Source organism: Brachycentrus maculatus, unplaced genomic scaffold, assembly GCF_059751285.1.
Source record: "Brachycentrus maculatus isolate JH-2025_06_01 unplaced genomic scaffold, ASM5975128v1 h1tg000147l, whole genome shotgun sequence".
Lineage (NCBI taxonomy): Eukaryota > Metazoa > Arthropoda > Insecta > Trichoptera > Brachycentridae > Brachycentrus > Brachycentrus maculatus.
Window position 1 is genome coordinate 1,436,598 of NW_028280900.1, and position 23,052 is coordinate 1,459,649.

At 35.5% G+C, this 23,052-nt stretch overlaps 1 protein-coding gene across 2 annotated transcripts in view; it reads right to left on the reverse strand.

Moving 5' to 3' along the window:
* The window catches only part of Ptpmeg2 (Protein tyrosine phosphatase Meg2), a 190,195-nt gene that overhangs the window by 136,682 nt on the left and 30,461 nt on the right, over positions 1-23,052 (reverse strand). For both annotated transcript variants that reach the window (XM_088261112.1, XM_088261111.1), the window contains exons 2-4: positions 21,222-21,515; positions 19,967-20,056; positions 14,951-15,091 (exon numbers count right to left, since the gene is read on the reverse strand). In XM_088261112.1, coding sequence (XP_088117238.1) covers positions 14,951-15,091; positions 19,967-20,056; positions 21,222-21,515 — 525 coding nt within the window. The remainder of the gene's footprint in view (positions 1-14,950; positions 15,092-19,966; positions 20,057-21,221; positions 21,516-23,052) is intronic.

A 23,052-nucleotide genomic window follows, 5' to 3' on the forward strand; every position in this document is an offset into this window, starting at 1 on the left:
AGCCAATAAAACCATCAGCGAAAATTTAGCAAATAAGAAAAAAGTCAAGAGTCACACAGGAGTGAGAATAAAATTTATACGGACAAGTTTGTTTCTTTTCGCGAGGTGGTGCATTTACTTAACTTTTTTCTGGCTGGCAGCCGTGTAACAAGAATATTGCGGCCAGTGGTGTTCGTGACCGATAAGCTGCGCGCGCACGGGAGCCGACAGCTGAGCGGTTCACAGTGGAATTGTGTGACAGCTGCTGTCACGGGCGGCGTTTTTTTTCCGTCTTAAATTGCACAAAAGAGACGCGAAGGGATAAGTGAGGCTTTCATTGTAATGTTTTCTCCTCTCCCGAAGAGTCTGAGGGCGGATTTGAAACATCAAATTTACATTTCTATTCCACCCTAATATTATTTAATATCCTATGTAACAACGAGACTAAATTGACAATGAAAATTAAGCATACTGTTCAGGATTGAGGATTTGGGAGCAAGCAAAACGGCAAAAAAAATAGTGAATAAGATCAGTCAAATTTTGTTTGGTTTAATATTTTGATCTATTCAGTTTTGAATTGAGTAGTAGATCAAGGTATCAATTAATCATTTAAATAATCCCTAATAAATTCAAACGAACTACCGAGTAAAATGTTTTTTAAATGCCAAAATCATTACAGATATAAAAGATGATATATTTTTCGGGAAAATTGACGATGTAGTTCTGAAAGCTTTAACTTTAATTCGTATTACTATTTATAGCGACATAGGCATTTAAATTTGTAATTTTAAGTAGCTAAAACTATGTATTTTTTACACGAAAATATAACATTTCGATATTTTAAGCTTAGGTTATCTACAATACGTAGATAAGCGTTATCTCTCCTCAAGAATAGACCCCAGGGGTGGTACAGCAAAGCCGTTATTTAAGTAGCGTAGATAAGTATAACTTAACGTCGAGACTTTTATTTCTAACCATTTGGGCATCTTCAAACCGTTTTTACATAAGTATTGCCAAAGTTGATGTTACCGAAAAAAAAAGTTTGTTTAAAAAAAAAACTGATATACGAGATTGGACGCGGATTAGGACCGTCGAGGCGCTGTTTAGACCTGCTTAAGACAAGGACAATTACTCTGAAATGATAGTTGACGTCAGAGGGACCCGACATGACACGAAGAGATAAAGAACTAACTAAAAAATTAACCATCACGACGCTTCCCCGTAGGGGTACGCACAGAGAAAAGAACGCCCCACCAATCTTTACCTTTTTCACATTAATGTAATCTCCTTATAACCCGACGATTATTTCGACTCCTGACCTGAATACTTTCAAGTATTTAAATACTCAGTCATACGAAGTTTTCCTCGTTCTTCCTCTGACTCTATTACCAACCAAATTCGCTCCATAAATTTGTTTCTTACAGAATAGTAACAAAGCCAACATTTATCAACACTACGTAGTTACATGTTCATAATACCACCCCCGGTTATCTTGTATATTTACTTACATAGACCTAACATAGAGAATACGTCGTGAGTTTTTGTACACGTGATGATTCTGCGTTAGTATGTATATGATGGCGTTAGGTTTATACTGGATAATATTATGGAGATTCGAAGTACAAGTGGCTGTTTTACAAATCCACTGGGTTTAGGCGAAGTGACAGTCATATGATTCGGCGAGGGGAGGGGATCATTAGTGAGGGGGTTAGAACGATGAAAAGGTGCGTATTTTTTTGGTAGCTTGCGCGACCAGTGGTAGCTCGTAGAAAAAAAAGCGATGTAATTAAATTCTAAAATTATTTTTTAAATAAAAACATTATTAAAGACGAATTTCATAATACTACTGTTCTTAGTAACATGATGTTTATAATCCCAATTATAAATTCTTACATTAAATTTGGTTAAAAAATAGATTTAAGTTTTTACTGACATTTCTTGGTGGAACTGCATTTTATATAATATAATAACAACTATGTAATTTTTTTCCACATTAATTTTATTTGACCAGCAACCGGGTTTCGTCGTAATGGACACGACCAGTCTGGTGATGTTTTATTTTATTGCAAACTATATAAATTATTTATTAGTCAGGAGTAAGAATTATTGTTGCCATATCTTGTCATCGAGGTATGAATGTTTTGTGCAGAGTGGGACAAATAAAAGTGGCTTCGCTTTGTAAGTTCTACGTTACAAAGCGAAGCATGGAGTTGGCAAATGAAGGATAAAAGTAAAGACTAAATGCAGTTGAAATGCGATCTCGCGAATAACGCGAAGGCAAGGTGACCAGTAGCGCGCTTCAGGTACCAGTACAGGATCACATAAAATTTATTATCAGCTTGAAAAATTCATAAAAAGTCACATATATTGTTATCCATCTCCGTAGTGTAGTGGTTAGCGTGGTCTGCCACCTTCCCGGAGGTCCCGGACACGATTTCTAGGAGGGAAAATAGTAAGACTTAAAATGTAGTTTTAAGCTCCCCGCCAATGTGAAATAAATGAGTACCCCTTCCCCCGCTCCGCAAACCGAATATGGTGTTGCCAGGTACAAATAGCAAATGGCGCGTGGTCTCACGTCTCGTGAATATAAATATAAATTAAATGCAATTTAAAACGTGCCATAAATGAAATGTTTTTTTTTATTATACGCATAAATATAAAATAAACGATATTTAGCCCCGGGCCCGAGTCGCCGGTCGCTTACTTCAACTAAACAAGCCCTTGCCCGAACTTAAGGAAAAGGCATCAATTGCTAAAAAAATCGCCAGATGTGTTAAATTATTACGACAGTAAATTTTGAGCATATTGCAATTTGCAGCCGCGAGATAATTACGCACAAATCAATAATGTAATTGACAGACATTTTTATCGATCGTAAAAACGGTTTACTAAAACCCCTTATCTCATTATTTTGGTATCAAAAGGATGCAGTTTTTATTATTGGTTGAGGAAGAAAAATTCCAGCTCTAAGTCAGAAAAAATATGTAATGCAATACCATATATTCACAGAGAATTTTTATTATACACGCGATTTTGTTTTGCCTTAAAATCCATAATATCATAAAAACATTCATAAATATAAAGTAACTAATTAGGCAGAGGAAAGAACCCCACACCACCCTGTCTTTGCAAACATCCCTAGCCTCTTCTATATTCATGCATCTCCTCATACATACTCGCCTTTCGATTATTTCGACTCCTGACCAGACCATAAAACATAAAATTATAATAAAAATTACGTTTCTCGACATTAAAAAAAAAATAATAAACACGAATACTGCAAGCAATAGTAAGTTTTTTTAAAGTAAGCCCAAGTGTGTTTGAAAATAGGAATAAGTTGCGTCGAACCCAGAACCTCTGACGCAGACACTGAGTCTATGATACAAACCACTAGGCCAAAACCCAACTCAAAACTCGATCAATATTCGTTAATTATTTCAGTCTTTGTTGATATAAATTAATTAAATAAAATATAGACACGCTACAAGATGTGGCAACATTATACTGTAGGTTGAGAGCGTGCGCGGGTAATTCGGTAGCAACTAGGCAAGAAAAAGACGGGAAGACGCAAATAGCACAAGGGCGACAGAGATAGCAATAAGTGTTAGACCTGGATGACGTCATGGCGCGCGAAAACACAGATACGAACTAATCCGCGCCAGGAAAACTGCCGAGAAAAAAATTAAACAGCGGAATAGAAAGGTACCCGGTATTTAGTGGGGCAGAAGTACAGGCCGTGTAATTGAACGGACCCTTTGGAAGGCATTTGATCGTGCATAGAAACTGTCGGATGATCATTTTGAGCGGCGCCTACACAGAATCTAAGGAAGTGTGCGTGCAATCAAATTCTGTGATCGGAATTCAAAATAATGAGAATTCTTGAATTTTGTTAAACGAATTATTTTAATGTAACGTAAAAAGTACCTACTCTGGCGAATTTAACTACCTATAAAAGAGATATATTAATAGTATCAGACGATCATACTAGTGTTAAAACGTAGTGTTTTTTACGATGTATGAAAGCCATAACCTTACTTCTTGACATATTTGTAACAGGTCTAATAATAATATAAACGATATTCAAGAGTCTAGAGGTAGATTTGATACCAGATGGTGAACGTGCATTAAATTGACTAGATTTTGAGTGTGTCCAAATCCTTGTTCACAAATCTGGAATATCTCCAATTAAGATTTATTTTTACATTATTTTTTTGACATCTCAACATAGATGGGGAAGAATAAGGAAGTCTGGGCATATACAGGGCTTATGACCGTCATAGGCTGGTTTAAGTGATTACTTTACACGCGTGTAACATTTATAAATTCTATCCATGATTACACTACTGAAATTCTTGAAACTTCTAGATATATTGATCAAACTCGTAAGACAATATGCAAGAGTTGACTAGAGGCATATATGGTGGGATGTGGAAAGCTTTTTATTAAGCAGAGACTCTTAATTTAAATTGTTTTGTTTATTGTCTTAGAAAATTTCGTTAAAAAAACGAACGAGGTAGTAAACGGATAGGGAATAGTAATTGGATATTCGTTTTCCTCCTCAATGTAATACTGAATATTCCATTCCATTTCGTATTCATTCCACCGGAGACCACCGGAGAGGTCACATGCCTACTCACGCCTGATTTTTTTAAAGAATGTATTTTGGATTTTTTTGTTTTTTAAATATACATACACAGAAAAAAAAGACTCCTTGCTTCTCTAAAACTCTTTTCTTTTCAAATCCAAACTTATTTTTTCAATGCAAAAGCGATGTTTAAAAAAAATCAAATGCGTAAAATGTTTTCAGGAATTAGAGAAAATTAAGTTGCGACTTAACGAATGCTGGGCCTTAACGATTTCGAACAGTATTCGTTAGAATTACATTTCGTGAAAAAATGGCGACTTCGTTGAGCCTTTTGGCGATCCCACTTCATTTACAGAACGTATCAATATGATCATTTTGACTGTTACACCTGATAACATAACATTATTTGCAAGTTCTATTTAATTTAAATATATTACATAAATAGTCAGACGTTTTTTTCGCAAATAGCTCAAATTCGCAAGGCCATTCAAAAGTTTGACATAGTAACGAAAAGTCCATACAAAATATCGATAAGGCCGACCCTCACCGTCTACCCAATATGTAATCTACGGTCATCCATTTTTAACAGCTCAACATAGATGAAGAAGAATATGGAATTCTGGGCATTTACAGGGCTTCCGATCGTCGTAGACTTGGAGAAGTTTTCACTTTACACACGTGTAACATTCACCAAATCTACCCATGATTGACTACTTCACCACTTTATTTTTGAAACTCCTAGATATATTGATCAAACTCATGACAGTACACGTGAGTTAATAAAATCACATAGGGCGTTAGTCCACTACACGGAATTTTACCGTCCGGCACGTCAGTTAGCGTTTTAAAACGATGATTGGCTTGGAATGGCTTGTGCTTTTGTCCATCTTTCTTCGGATCGGAGTTCTTGTTCGGTGCGTGAACACGTTGCGCGTAAATTCGATCACGCTAAACTGTCGTAGTCGCTTTCATTTTTCAAAACCGGACAGCCGGACGGTAAAATCCCGGGTAGTGGACAAGCGCCCATATTCTAGTAAATTACCGTCGCTAAGGACGCGTGCCAAAAAATCAAAGCGAACGCAATCTTGTCCGATTATGTTAATCGTTCTCTTTCGTTAAATGACAAATAACTCAAAACACTTATGTTTAGCCCAAGCAAATTAGGCATATTTAAGGTCAAAGCTCATTTAAAAAAAAACTTAAGTTTTGTGATTTTGGCATGTTTTTCTTAGGTCACCACTTAAATGTGTCTCAGTACTTGTTTTTTTTTTAAATATCTACAAAATGGAATTTATTTCATATAAGGTCCCAATGTGACCTCAATGTAGATACGACTTCTTGGGTTGGGCGTATCGATATAGTTATCACTTATACAGCAAGCAAGCTGTCATTATACAACCTGTAATTTGTTTACTTGTCGATTCAAATATTGCCTTTTCATGCAATTTTTATTTGATTAATTCGGTATGAATAAATATGATTAGTGTCAAACACATTTATATATGCCCTGCGAATATTTTAACCGTCCGTTTACTGCTTACTTATCGTCGGTGGTAAAAAAAAGATTAAAAAAATGAAAGGGTGGTGGCGGCGCGCGGCGGAAGTATATTTTTAGATTTCTTAATCAAATTTCAAAGGTAAAAAGCCTTGCGAACCTTTTTTAAGAGTTCGTCAGTAAATTTATAAATGTAATAGGGTAAAACACTTAGTTACTGGCCATGCCAGCAACTGTAACCCTAACGAACAGTCCATGTTTTTGTTTTTGTTTTTTAATTTTTAATTTTAGATAGTAAATACCACTATTCCTTAATATGGAGGAATCTAGGAGTGTTTATCGCTCATTCGGTGCAACGATGGCGTAATTACACATAAAGAAATATTACAGGATATGCCATACAGACGTTGTAGCAACAGGAATGGCACCATTTTACTCAATTCTACAATGCCACTGGCGCCATCTCGCCGCATGTCGCCACAAAATCAATTCTGTCCATGTTTCTCCCGATGTAAATAGTCTTTACGCACAATTTGACATATTAAACTTGTTTTAAAAATAGTGTAATTACGTCATTTTTGAGCATCAAATGAGCGATAAGTCGGGACAGCAGGGCGTGGGGTTCCATCCTCTCTCCCTACCCCTGCAGAGAAGCTGCAAGATGGTAGTAGGTAGCAATAGTGGTATCCGACTAATGTATCGTAGTATGAAGAGCTTCGACGCAAGGCACAAAGTAATTAATTAAATTCGGTGCATGTTTGGATGTCACTCGAAACTTTAAACGAGTTGAAGTCAACTTTGGTCCAGAGAGTGGAACTAGACGCCGGAGTTTCGCTAACTTTCCTGGATGTAATGAAACGATCGTGTATTGCGGGCACGTTCTGTAATGTACATACACACGTCCCCCTATGTAATCTGAATGTAGGTGGAAATAATAACGTGACGACCGGTGTCTAAAGTATTAAGCAAAATCTAGAGAAAACATACGTACATTTACTCCGGAGTTTCGGCGCTATGATTGCGTCGCTAGCTAGTAATGATAAAAAACAACAGCAACAAAAATGCACGTGCAGCACCGTACACGTGGTAGAAGTGAAAATTAAAATGATAATAAGAGAGATTTAGTGTAAGAGATAGAGAAAGAGAGAATCTCAAAATAAATAAAACAATACAAATTTTGCATAAAAAACACAAATGATCACATATTTTGTATGTTAAAAGCATTGTTAACTTTGTGGTATGGTAATATAACACTCTCCTTATCATTCATTGTTCACTTTGCGTAATACCACTTTTAAAATGGTATTACACAATGTGGACGATGAATGATAAGCAGAACGATGAATGTAGACTACATTTCACCTGATGGAATTGTTTTTCCGAGACCGGTAGTCATGAAGTAGTGTTTTTATGTTGTATTACGCAAATTGAACGATGAATGAAAAAGAGTGTTAAATATGTAATCATAAACCACAATGATACATACATATTACTTACACAGTGCGTGATCCATCAGCTGTTCATATATGGCTTCTGACGTGTACATCTACAACTATCTTACTGAATCGCTTTGTAATGTCGCTCTCTTTTGCCCCACTCCCAAAGCGTCGGAATGTATAGCTCTCTTTCTCTACGTTATATCTTTCTTCTCTCTCGTGTAACGAATTAAGCCCAATGAACGTGACGTGACTTGAAATTTCACTCCAATAATATCAATATAAAATTATCACATCTACTTTTAAACTATAGTTGTACAAAGTACTTGAATTTAATAGTTCAAAGGTTTTGACCTGATTGGTTATATGTAGATAGATACTGCGTTAGTAAAAAATAAGATGGAAGGATGTTGGAACAAGTTTTAAACTGGGACATCGATCCAAAGTGGGATAGGTCCGGGTTGCCGGGGTGGTAACACGGTACCACAAAAACATAAACGTAAAAAAAACATATTATTATTTTTTTTTTTTTACATCTCATCAAAGATGAAGAAGAATATGGAAGTCTGGGCATTTACGGGGCTTACGACCGTCATAGGCTGGTTTAAGTGATCACTTAAACCAGCCTATGACGGTCGTAAGCCCCGTAAATGCCCAGACTTCCATATTCTTCTTCATCTTTGATGAGATGTAAAAAAAAATAATATGAAAATAACTCCTGTAATTGGAGATAATCCAGATTTTGTGAACAAGTATTTGGACACACTCAAAATGTTGTAAGTAAAAAAAACAGTTATACCAGATGTGTAAGTAAAGACAAAGCATCTTTATATACGATACAATACGAAGGTATTGTACGACCTGGCATCTGCTGGCTAAAGTGATTTTTTTTAAACCTTTATCCGCACCCCAATGGTGCATAGGGCACTGCGTCATATAAACGCAGTGTTATCTTGATCGTTTACACATGAAGGAAAGGTGATCAGCCCTCCGCTTCAGGTACCAGTCCAGGGTAATATTGAATAAATATGACAGTGAAAAAATCACTAATATTTATTTTACCCCCCTTGGGAATCGAACCCGGGACCTACAGAACGGTAGCCGAGCGTGCTGACCATTACACTACGGAGGCGGACAGTGACGGCGAAAGTGATTACTTTGCCAATATTGCAAGTTTCCTTTTTATTTAACTAATGAACTTTCCAACAATCACGCCGCTTTCCCGTAGGGGTAGGCAGATATAATAGAACGCCACGCAAATCCGTCTTTGCAAACAACAATCTTCGACTCTTCCTCATACATACTCGCCGATTATTCCGACTCCTGACATGACAACTTTCAAGTATTTGAAATACTTAAACATGCTAACTTTTCCCCGGTATTCCTCTGCTTAACTTGTAGAAATAATTTGTAGAAAACTCAACAATACGGCTGCTCGTGACGACGATTTTCATTAATACTTTTTTTCTTTCTCTCATTAACATTTTCATACCATAATCCATACCTGTATAAGCGCCCTTGAGGTAGTTTTTTACGAAAATGGCGCTATATAAATCATCCAAGATTATTATTATTATTATTAACAGAAGCAGAGGAATACCGGGGAAAAGTTAGATAATAGACCAAGACAATAGTTAAACAGACCAACCACATTCGACTTATAAATTCATAAAACCATCTTAACATACTTTTTTTTTAAATTTTATCGATCATGCTTATCTCAGCCTTGCACTCTTTCCTTATATCACCATTCGAACATATACCATATAATGTTTTTTTTATTTGTTCAGGAATTGTACAGCTTTACATTTAAAAAAGTATATATAAAAACAATTTGATTACATTCTTGAAAATAAAGCCAATTACACAATTCCACAATTTTTTGCCACATATTCGTTTGAGAGACCCCATTTCGACGGCATTCAGTCTACTTTTGCCTTTTTTCATTTGCTGAAAGATATTCCAACAAATAAAAACAGTATTCGTAGTAATAATAGCCGATGCATTTATTACGCCCGATAAGTCTAATACATAAACCGATGAAGGCATAAATAAAAGCCCCATATTTCCGAGTTTGTAGCCACCGCATACTCAGCCGGCCGGAAGTAACATGGTTACCTGAGCCAACAGTGAGAAAATAGAGGAAGAAGAATAAGGGGGGAGTTATTACTCAAAGGAAGAAGTGAATGCAGGTCAGGTAGGAAGATTCGAGAAAATAATCATCTTTAATATATTATTAGATTAAAACCAATATTTTTAGCATTTCCACTTTATTTTTATTTGACCAGCGACCGGGTTTCGTCGTGACCGACATCATCAGACTGGTAGGAGGCTATACAAATTGTTATGTTATATATAAAACAAGGCAGGAGTTGATAACCATGATTTGATATAATTTTTTGATATATCAAATCATGGTTGGATATATATGATATATCAAATTGGATATATATGATATATCAAATCATGGAGTTGTAAGTTGGAGTTGTCAATAATTTTTTGATATATCAAAATTATATCAAATCATGGTTATCAACTCCTGCCTTGTTTTATATATAACATAACAATTTGTATAGCCTCCTACCAGTCTGATGATGTCGGTCACGACGAAACCCGGTCGCTGGTCAAATAAAAATAAAGTGGAAAAGCTAGAAATATTGGTTTTAATCTAATAATATATTAAAAATGCAATTCCATCACGAAGTGTCAGTGGATAATATAAATCTAATAATCATCTTTAATGGCGCAGATTGTGAGCAGGAACCCTCCGCTATAACTGTTTCCAAGAAAATTGGAATGCGCTCTTCCACTCTTACATTGGACCAATTTCTTCCATTTACAGGCATCTTCAGACTGGTGGATGTTTTCATTTATCGATTCGGCAGTCACTTTGCGGTAATATCTATCCATTTTAAATTTACGTTTTACATGTTTTTGTTCAACATGGAAGTCTGGGCATTTACAGGGCTTACGACCGTCATGGGCTTGTTAAGTGATCACTTTTCACACACAGAATTGGTGAATGTTGCACGTGTGTAGGCCCCCGTAAATGCCCGAACTTGCATATTCTTCTTCATCTATGTTCAGATACAAAAAAATATGTAAAAATAACTTCTAATTGGAAATAATCTAGATTTATGACCAAGTATTTTGTAACTCAAAATGTTGTAAGTTTTACTTGGTTATGACCACTATTTATTAAAATCTATTGAGACACGTGTTTCGATGCATCTCGCATCATTTTCATACGCAGATGCGATGCCCTATGCATCATTTGGTGAAGATAAGGGATAGAAGGTTACGAGGTGTGGGCAGAAGACAGATCGGCTGTTCAAACTCAAAACACAGTAAGGGACATTTTTTTGTAGTACGTTTTTTTTTTGCATTTTTGAACTTTGTAGATTTTACTTGGTCCAAAAATGCAAAAAAAACGTACTACAAAAAATGTCCCTTGCTGTATTTTATGTTTGGACAGCCGAGATGTCCTGGCTCCGGAATATACGAGATTGGACGGGGATCAGGACCGTCGAGGCGCTGTTTAGAGCTGCCCAAGACAAGGACAATTACTCTCAAGTGATAGTCGACGTCAGGGGGACCTGACATGACACGCACAGAAGAAGAAGAAAGAAGGGTAAGGAGATGAGGTGATTAAAGTTGACAAATGAATCAGCAGTGCCAATAACTGGTCCGGGAGGCAGTATGAACAACTCCCCTGTTTAACCTAAATATAAAACCAGGAGTCGTTTTTCAAAAAAATATAAACGAACCACCCACAGAGTGTACCTACCTAATGGAAAATTCGAGCAGAAAAAATTCATTTTAATATAATAAATACGAAAATAGAGTTTTCGGAAAAATTATTTACTCCGTCTATATATATAAAAGTAATGAAAAAGCTCGATATTTCTATATTATCGTATTACAAGTACATTATAAGTGAATGCAGTAAAACCTCGATATAACGGACCTCTATTTAACGAACTTCGGATATACAGGCGGACCTCAACTTTCGCACATGATTGGTTCCTGAAAATGTGTGTGAAAGTTAAATGTTCGAAAGAAGAGGGATAATTTTTTTTAAACGCCTAAAATTGTACTTTAAAATTTGTTTTTTTAAAAAATGACTTGAATAAAAATTATATTTTCTCAATAAACTTGTCAAGAGTTATATTTTACTGTTTTTATTTTAATTTTCTTCATAGAGTTATGTAACATGAAGTAGGTACTAACAATAAGTCTGGACATTTACGGGGTTTACGACCGTCATAGGCTGGTTTAAGTGATCACTTTACACACGAGTAACATTCACCAATTCTACCGATGTTTGACAACCACACAACTGAAATTCTTGGAAGTTCTATATCTATATATGATCTAATTTTGAAACATTGTACAAGAATTACTAGAATTTTCAGTCGTGACATCTATTGGTGAGACAAATAATCTTTTTATCGAGCAGAAACTCTTATATTTGTATGTGCGGTCCGAATCCTGGATTATATCACATTCATGCGAAACGCCAGAAAATATCCTTTTCATTTTATTATTTTATCTTATAATTTACTAACAACATTTTGAGTGTGTCCAAATACTTCTTTCTTCTTCATCTATGTTGAGATGTCAAAAATAATATGATAAATAACTCCTATATAATCCTAAGATAATCCAGATTTGCGAACAAGTATTTAGACAATAGTGTTGTATAGAATTTCGTTTATTTACATCCAAATACAGTATTCATACTTATTAATATTTTGTTATTATTTATTTCAAACCTATTTGAATATAACGGACTTTCGGCTTTAGCGGACAACTTCCCCATCCAATTAGTCCGTTATATCGAGGTTTTAATGTACTTATATATATACAATATATATAATACAAACATTCCCTCGATTACTTTTTTTAACCATTCCAATCGCAGAGTTACCCGATCGCAATTTCCCTCATTTTCAGTTTTCCCATTGAGTTTATACTGTATTGCGTCATTTATCCAAACATTTCAGGATCCAATTTAGTCGTGGCTGTGTTTCCGAACGATTTTCCGAGTAAATACCGAAAAGCTAAATATCACTTTTGACATTAAAACATTTTAGAGGCGACGCTAGCGCGTGAAACGCGACATTAAACGGAATTTTCAATTAATTCATATACTTATTTATTTTTTTACAAAAATGTTAATAAAATTAGTATATAACCACTCACCGAGATTTTTACGTCTACCGGTTTCGAGACGTACCCGTCTCTTCGTCAGGACAATCACTAACACAGCATGCAAACAATACTACCCTTCACCACCATAGCACCATTTACACACCCAAAACTACACAAAATGTCTAACACATGCGATTTTTGGTCGACCCGAAGACCAACATGCACTATAGTTTTCAATACAGACATGCGTTACGAGCCGAGGTTAAACGTGCATTAATTAATTAAGAATTAACGTGCATAATTCTTTTAGTTCATCTTTGAGATATAAACACGACTTTACAATACCAAAATGCAATACCAAACAATTCCAACAGAACTTCAAATATTTGGGAACTAAGTACTTCAACATTACACTACGGAGGCGGCACGCTCGGCTACCGTTCTGGAGGTCCCGGGTTCGATTCCCAAGGGGGGTAAAATAAATATAAGTGATTTTTTCACTGCAATATTTATTCAATATTACCATGGACTGGTACCTGAAGCGGAGGGCTGATCACCATTCCTTCATGTGTAAACGATCGAGATAACACTGGGTTAATATGACACAGTGCCCTATGCACCATCGGGGTGCGGATAAGGGTTTTATTATTTTTTATTATTATTAAGTACTTCAACAACCTTCCTACAGACATAAATAAATGAAGACTTTAAAACGCTAAAAAATAAATTAAATGAATTTTATAAATGTTAATCTCAGTAAGAAAAATAAATAAATAATAATTTGAATAAATATAAATTGTAAAATGTAAAACAAGTGTAAGTCCCTCTCCAAGCGCAAGACTCAGTATCTTTTTTGGAGAGAACTGCGTTCTTATTTTTAAGATTTTTAGAAATAGTTCGAAAATTTATTAAAATCTTAAAAACGTTGTTACCATATAAAATAAATAAAAAAAATATAGTTTTGAGTGCGTAAATGGTGCTATGGTGGTGAAGGGTAGTATTGTTTGCATGCTGTGTTAGTGATTGTCCTGACGAAGAGACGGGTACGTTTCGAAACCGGTAGACGTAAAAATCTCGGTAAGTGGTTATATACTAATTTTATTAACATTTTTGTAAAAAAAAATAAGTAAAAATGACTAACCACAAAGTAAATGCTTTAAATATTAATAATATTGAGAATAAAATATATAAAACCTCTGTATTATTTCTTGTACATGGTGTTTATATTAAGTTGAAGTGTAGAATATTTGCGTCGTTCCGAGTATTAAAAGGTTTATTTACGCGAATGATGCTTTCTCGGAAAAAAGTAAATAAAATTTCGAGCGGAAAAGCTGGGAAAATATTTACGTTTTAACAGAGAATCTGCGACGCAGTAATAATAACCAGAAAAATATTATATTTCAAAGCGAAAAAATGGCGTGGTGTATAAAAAAGATTACCCAACAATATTTTCAGTAGGCGTCGAAACGGAAATTATTGTTCTCAAAACATATTTTTAGGTACTGAATGATGTGGAAAAAAAATATGGTAAAGAAACGTGTTTTAACATATTACTGCCATCTATACACAACAAGAGTAACTATTTCCATTATTGGTGTTATTTTACATTACTGTCATCTGTGGAGGAGAAGTTGAAACATATTCAAATGGAATATAAGCTGAATGGCGCGAAAATATTGAAAGTTTAAGTTTTGTTTTGACATGTGATGATAAACACACGAAAGTGATGGGATTGAACGAATTCAATAATCTAATAAATATTTCAACCAAAGAAATAAGTGAAACGGTTAAATGAATAAAAAAAATCGAAAGTCATTGATAGGAATCTGTAACACATACATTGTAACTATACAGTAAGCGGTTTAGTTATCTAAGATGTATATTTTTTATGTTTAGATGTATGTCCGCCTCCGTAGTGTAATGGTCAGCACACTCAACTACCGTACTGGAGGTCCTGGGTTCAATTCCCAGGGGGGTATAAATAAATACATATAAGTGATTTTTCACTCTGATATTTATTCAATATTACCCCGGACTGGTATCTGAAGCGCAGGGCTGATCACCTTTCCTTCATGTGCGAACGATCAAGACGACACTACTTTTATATGATGCAGTGCCGTAAGCACCATTGGATGCGGATAAGGGTTTGAAGATGAAGATCTTGTTTTACCGATAGTACTGTGCTGCCACTTGTGGCTCCGTGGTCCACCCTCAAACACGGCTCTAACGCATAAGCACTCCGGATACTGATCTAGCTCTTCACTTTGAAATCACAATGTATAACACTCCGAGATCACTTACCTTGAGAAGCATCAGGATTTTCTGTGACAGTTCATAGTCGAAGTTGGAGTACTTGGACTGTGACATGTCGTAGATGAACACCAGCCCCGCTCTCTGCGTGTCTATGGACTGCAGGGCCACGTCCAGTTGGTACACCACTCCCTGCCAAATAAACATCACGATTCATCAAAACAATAATAATAATAATAAAACCCTTATCCGCACCCAAATGGTGCATAGGGCACTGCGTCATATAACGCAGTGTTATCTTGATCGTTTTTACACATGAAGGAAAGGTGATCAGCCCTCCGCTTCAGGTACCAGTCCAGGGTAATATTAAATAAATATTAGAGTGAAAAATCCCTTATATTTATTTGAACCCCCCTGGGAATCGAACCCGGGACCTACAGAACGGTAGCCGAGAGTGCTGACCATTACACTACGGAGGCAGACAATATACTACCATTATTCATTTGAATTTTTCGGAGTTTGTTCGGGAATATTGAACTATTATATTACAATGATTAAAGAAAACACTTGTTTTTTACCACTTGAGTTTTATTATAGACTACATGTTTCGGAAGTTAAACTTCCATCATTCAGGTCTATATAATAACTAAAAAATAGAATATAAAATTGTTCTATAAATAAGGAGAGGGAAAAGTAAGGGGAAGGGGTTAGTCAAGGGGCGGAGTTTGAAAACAAAGGAAAAATGGAAAGCAAAGGTGAAGAATTTTGAAACAATAAATTATTTAATAAATTATTATTAGAATTTAGGTTTTTTTGGATTTCTAAATTTTCAAGATAATTCATAATTTGGCCTTTATATGGAACAAGGTGTAATAATTTTAATTTATGAGAGTGAAATAAATTAAAATTTTTACAATAAATTAAAATTATAATAAAACTCAAGCGGTAAAAAACAAGTGTTTTCTTTAATCATTGTAACATGTCTTACCACAAAGTTAATGCCGAAACAATAAATAAAAGAACATTGATATTCATTTATTTCATTGTCTGAGAGCCCAGACTTCCATATTCTTCTTCATCTATATTGAGATGTCAAAAAAATAATATGAAAAATAACTCCAGTTGGAGATAATCCAGATTTGTGAACAAGTCTTTGAACACACTCAAAACGTTGTATTTCAGATCTGCCCACATCCATTATCAACTTATGAATAGCACTTTTATATTAAGATCATATTTTCAATGACTTTATGTATATTGGAAGCAAGTTGTACAGCTTTATTGCATGATAATCAAAGTCCTTTTGACAAGAGGTATGTAACAGATTTTATTTGATGTGTTTCTGTGTTATGGATCTTGTAGTTCTATGTACGTGTTACCATAAAGTGTGTATTGTGATTTGTGGGCTATTCACAGAGAATAACACCAAGTTTTTTTTTTATCAAAAATGAGTCACCTTTTCAGAAACACGCAATACACGGAGTTTGGAAATATATTATATTCAATATCATTTCTCAACCATCCTTTTGACATGATCCCTCCAGTTTCATCTTCTTGTCTTCATGTCGAAAGGATGGACCATACCAGAATCCCTAAACTTGTTATTTAAGGGAATCCAGAAGGACGCCTAATACCAGCAGGTCTATAGAAAAGAAAGAGGGAAAGTTGGATCTGCTCATCACAGGAACAAGACCGGAGTCCTAATTAAACAGATCAACAGATCTATTAAGAGAGGAAGAAGAAGAAGATTTCTCAACCATTTGCTTCTGTACTATCTTTGTAAATGCTAAAATTTTAACTCCACGACCGTAGCTGACCGACATATCTATGACACAGAGAGATGCCCTCCGATTACGCAGACTTTTGACACAACCAGATTTTAGATTCTGATCAATCTGATTGTGCCAAGTCTTTTTCGGCTGTCCTCGTTTTGTTCTCCTGCTCACATTCACCACATATATTTTCTTGGTCATTTTCTCGCTATTCATTCACTCCACATGTCCATACTACCTTAAAAAACTCTTCTTAATATTTTCAAATATCCCTTGTTCAGCCTTACATTCCTTTCATATATCGTAGTCATACAGGAGAAAGTGAACAGGTGCATTTTTTTTTACAAAAACGTGATCATTGACTATTTAATATCTTACTAGCTTAGACCGAGAAAAACTTGGCACGATCAAGTATGCCAAATACTTGAAGTGGTCAGGTTAGGAGTCGAAACAATCGGCGGGTATGTATGAGGAGATGCATGAACTTCGAAGAGGCGAAGAATGTTTGCAAGGACAGAGTGGTGCGGCGTTCTATTCTCTCTGCCTACCCCTGCGGAGAAGCGGCGTGATGGTTAGTTAGTTTAGCTTAATATTGTCCTGAAAAAATCCCAAAGGATTTTAAACTTGAAAGTAGAATATATTGACTTGTTAAAAATGACTAACTGTATTGATGTTTATTTTCTCGCCAAGCAAAAGTGACTAAAATGGCCCTCCTGAACATTTTACATATTGTTAGTTGGTCACTTTCTCCTGTACGACTACGATATCTTCATTTTTAATTCTGTCATACAACGATTTCTGTTCTGTGAACTTGAAAAATAACCCACTAAAATTTCATCCACTTATTCCGGGCATTCCTGATACGCCATTTTGTTTGAAAAAACTTAAAACAAGGGCAAACACAATTTAAAACAGTAAATATTTGTATCAGTAAATAAATAGATGAAACAAATAATGCTCACGCTGTACTTAAATTTATCATTTGTTCTCTTCTCAGAAGTCAGTCAATGACCCATTGAGCAAGCACACACACGCACACACATATCTCTGAGTGGGCGTACTCCATTTTATATTCTTGTAAGAAGTGATTCATTTCCACAAGGCACATTTTTATTTATTTTATTCAAATTCTCCCACCGTGTCTCGGCTCCATGTGATTACTTACTCGGCTCTGCGACCACAAGGTCCTTTAATGGAGTTGTGTAACTTTCAAATTATGCAAATTGTGTCATGATAATGTGCTTTGTGACCCATATGCGTATTCACAATTGCCTTTAAATTTGACCTTGTAATGAAAAGTCTTTACAAAAAAGATGTTAGCCCGGTCTTTACCTCATCTGTATTCTACTCTCATCCAGTTTAAATCATTTTATTTTTTTATTTATTTTTATTTTGTTTTATTTACTATACTTACATTTTTTAATACAATTTCTATACATTTATACATATCGCTCACTCCTTTCAAGAACGTCATAAATAATAAAAAACATGATTTTTCAGGATAATGTTTTTTAAAGTTTAAAAATAGTATACAATGTATTAAAAATAAATATCAAGCCACTTATTGAACTTTTTCCTGTGCAACAGGTTTTTTTAGGTAAAACCTGTATGTTTTTTCTCCATTTGAAAAATATTTAGTTTATTTAAAAAAATAATTAAACAATACTTTTTCTTCAAAATGCAAAAACAACACTTTCTGCCCTGAAGCGGGTAAATATTAAGTTAAAAATATGCCGCTTTTTCTAGGATAAAGTACATTTTGTGTGCATTCCGAAAACATGCACAACTTAAAATTGATGATTTTTGATTTATGACATTCTTGAAAGGAGTGAGCGATATGACAAACTTATAATTTTAGTTTCGCTGCGCTTCTCCAAAAAAGAGACTGAGCTCTTGTGGTTGGAGAGGGACTTAAACTCAAGGTTTATTGCTTTATTTGATCAATGGAAATATATTTTTTAGATTGACATGTAATGGGCATTAATTTTTTTCTTAAGAATTTTGATATCTTATTATTTTTTTATTAATAATAATAATAATAATAATAAATCCCTTATCCGCACCCCAAAGGTGCATAGGGCACTGTGTCATATAAACGCAGTGTTATCTTGATCGTTTACACATGAAGGAAAGGTGATCAGCCCTCCGCTTCAGGTACCAGTCCATGGTAATATTGAATAAATATTACAGTGAAAAAATCACTCATATTTATTTTACCCCCCTTGGGAATCGAACCCGAGACCTCCAGAACGGTAGCCGAGCATGCTGACCATTACACTACGGAGGCGGAGGTTTTTTTTATCAACAACATTAATATTTTAAATTTAAGTTTCACTTAGAAAATACCACTATTTCTTAAAATCTATTGCGATCTTTGTTTCTATGCATTCGGCATCATTTTCAAACACTGTAAGCATGGTGTTTGAAAATGATGCAGAATGGATCAAAACACGTGGCACAATAGATTTTAAGAAATAGTGGTATTTACTAGGTAAAACTTAACTTACAAATGGATAGATTTTACCACAAAGTAACTGCCGAATCCATTAATGAAAATATTAATATTATTTATTATATCGGACACTTGATCATTCACCCTACGGATGAGATGTTAATTTTAAAGGTGTCTCAACTTGAAATGAAACACGTATCATTCTTCCCTTTTTTTTTACGAATATGGATGAGCTTATGATCTGGTATTTAGCTGGCTTAAGCGATCGCTTTATACACTTGTGTAATGATCACCATTGTGCCCATAATTGAACATCCATATAGCATTAATTCTTGAAACCTGTATATATGTAATGGTCTTAGATCCTTCCGCATACCGCTAAGGTTTTCGATACATTCGTGAAGCATGACCGATGGTTACGCCATCAGTTGAGCGATTGGTGAAGTATTTATTAGGTTGTAAGCCCTGGGATGCTCAGACTTCCATCTTCTTTCATAAAAAAAGGGAAGAATGATACATGTTTCATATCAATTTGAGTCACCTTTAAAAATCATTATATTCTATAAAAAATTAACAGTGCTGTGCGAAATCAGAAAAAACCAACAATTTACGACGTTATTAGTTGTTTTTACTACAAAAATCATTGCGAAACATAAAGCCTCTGATGTGTAGCAATTAATTTATTTATATATGGTACATACTACTTATCTTTTTATTTATTTATTTTTTATTATCAAGCCTCCACTTGTTTACGAGTGATTTTAGTTTTGATTATTTATTTTACAAATAGTAAATATTGGCAAACGTCCATAGAAATAATAGCAAATAAATTATTTTTTATACCTGTAACGTGGTTTGATGTGTTGAGTTCTGAGGGTTATGCAAGTACGCAGTGAACACCGCAATAGCGGCACCCATCGCATCTCTGCTAGGCTAAAAACAAAGAAAAATTACGTTATCCAAAAATATCAAACAAATCTACTTCTTCCACCCTTATTCGCACCCAATAATGCTTCATCTCAACAATTTTGGGGTCCATCTTGTGGGGTCCAGTCTTGCAACATTTCCCGCCCATTGCCACTTGAGTTTTGCCACGCGATCCATGATATCTGCTATTTTGGTTCTGTTTTTTATTTTTTCACTTCTTGATATATATGAAGAGTAAGGTGTCGTCCTAGTACAATGCGAATACCTGATCATCGCGCGAATTAACGGCGCGATCATCGTGCTATAGCGAAAATTGGGTATCCTAATAGATAGCCGTGCGAATCCTTGTTGGTGCGATGTGGTTCTTTCATCCCCGACGATGTGATGCGATCATCACGCGAATCTCAAATAGGACACCTATTCTATATCAATATGTTTGATCTCTCGTTCGTACAAACTTAGTTCGCTGGAATAGGTTATCAAACATTTTAGTTGCGCAACGAGATCACGTGAATGCCGATTAGGACACTTATTCAAGATCTGTACAGTGGAACCTCTCATAACGAGTAATTCACTCAGAGTCTCTTTTTCACGACATTCACTTGTAAGTCGGGGCTTTCGCACTAGTCAAAAAAAAAAAAGGTTTTGCTAAACAAGTGTTTCGTTTAGCGAGATTCTGGAATGAATTATGCTCGTTATAAGAAGTTGACCTGTATGTTTAATTGCCGATTCGTATGAGTAAATTTCGAGAGGATAGGTCGGCTGTTCAAACTCAAAACACAGTAAGGGACATTTTTTGTAGTACGTTTTTTTTGCATTTTTGGATTACATCTTTGGATTCTACTTAGTCCAAAAATGCAAAAAAAAGTACTACAAAAAAATGTCCCTTACTGTGTTCTGCGGGAAGGGTAATTTTACCTTTTCACTCGACTCATCGTAAATTGCGTGTAAGTTATTTTTACGCATGACTTTTGCGGCATCTTTTGATCTCATATCGATGTATACAGTATGGTTAAATGTTATCACTTCTTTTCAGAGATGTTTATCTCTATTATGAGCGTGAATCCGCCCGCAGATAGTGTGTTAAGTTTGGACAGCCGAAGTGATGATCGCGTAATAGTATTGTATTACTGCCGTACATGGCTACATGGAGTGGAGGGAGCGGACTCACCAGTATGGTGAACTTGCCGGTGGCGAGCTCGGCGCGCAGGGGATCGGCGCGCGCGTCCAGGCTGCTGAGCCCCTCGCGCGCGCGCGTGTCGCCGTGCTGGCGCAGCAGCGCGAGCGCGCGCGCCACGTCCCACTTGCGCGCGTGCAGGAAGCGCACGGCCACGGCGCGGTCCACGGGCGCGTCCTCGTGCCCGCTCTCCCCGCCGCCCCCGCCCGCCTCGCCGCTCGCCGCCGCCGCCGCCGCCGCTGCCTCCGCGCGGCGCGCATTCGCTATCTCTATGAAGCGGAGGGTGGCCTGGAAAACAATACCAAACAATTACATTATGATTTTATTAAAAAATATATTATTATTTACGAAAGTTTTTTTTTTAATGAAAGTTAATCTTTGTCCGGTTAAAGATTAGGAAGAATTCTTTACTGTGGTATGGACATGTGGAGCGAATGGATAGCGAGAGAATGACTAAGAAAATATATGTGGCGAATGTGAAAGGGAAAACAGAACGAGAACGACCGAAAAAGACTTGGCACGATCAGATCAATCAGAACCTAAAATCTGGCGGTGTCAAAAGTCTGCGTAATCGGAGGGTATGTATGACTAGATGTATGAATGTTTAGGAGGCGAGGAGTGTATGTCAGGACAGAAGAGTGTGGCGTTCCATCCTCTCTGCCTACCCCTGCGGGGAAACGGCGTGATGGTGGTAGTAGTAGTAGTGAATTATTCTAGTCATGGTTTTACAACCATATTAATCACATTTTCAACACAAGCTCCAGGGTTGTCCCATATGTTTGAAATAAAGGTAATTGTTGTATTATTTTTTAATATGGTTAAATTTTTTCTTTTACTGTAATTTATTTTCTATATATTTCTACTATTGCAATATTAAAATTAAAAACGCAGTTCTCTCCAATAAAGAGACTAAGCTCTTGTGCTTATTATTACCACTAATAATTATAGACAGAATGTTAATTAAACGTTACACAGTGTATAAAGTGACCACGTACACCAGCTAATGACAGCTTGTAATCTGTTTAAATATCCAGATTTCCATATTCCCATCTCAAAAACCTCTTCGTCCATATCGAGATATCAACAAAAAAAACACTAGAATACACGTGTCTTACCCTTATTAAAATGAGTATCTTTTTCCAAATAGACATTTCTTCACTTCGTAAAACTAACATTAACTAATTTTATATAAACAGTAGCTAATTATTAATAAATAATTCATATTTACAAATTAATCTGTAAAAAATTACCACTTTTCAAAATATATTTTACAGTATCACCAATAAAAATTATTTTAATATAAAAACTAGTTAAGTACCCGAATCCACAAAACCCGTTGTAAATTGAACGAAGTAACGAAGTCCGAAATCGAAGAAGAGATTTAAGTCGATCCTCACCTCCTTTAAATTGCCCTCATTCAAAAAAATTCAGGGTGCCAAAAATCCCAAAGCGAACGCAGCCTAATTCGTAATGTTTAACGAAATTTTCAATGACAATATGGTAGACAAATCAAAGTGTTTACCTCTAATAATGTTGATAGTCTATGACGTACATGACGTACTCACATATTTCGTAAAAAAAAACCACTGGTTATGACAATAGCATAGTAATGCAATTATTTCTCGTCACTCTTGTTATAACAATGCATTAAACTATCTTTTTTCGATTCTTGGTCAAAATTAGGTAACAACGTCGTTTAAAATTAGGTGGATTATTTGCTTGAGTCGCTGTATTTTGTTACGTTTAAATTGATGAGTAAGCAAAATTCGAAAACTCCAAAATGTACCCTAGGTGAAGAAATATACCTACGTAAAATAAAAAATAT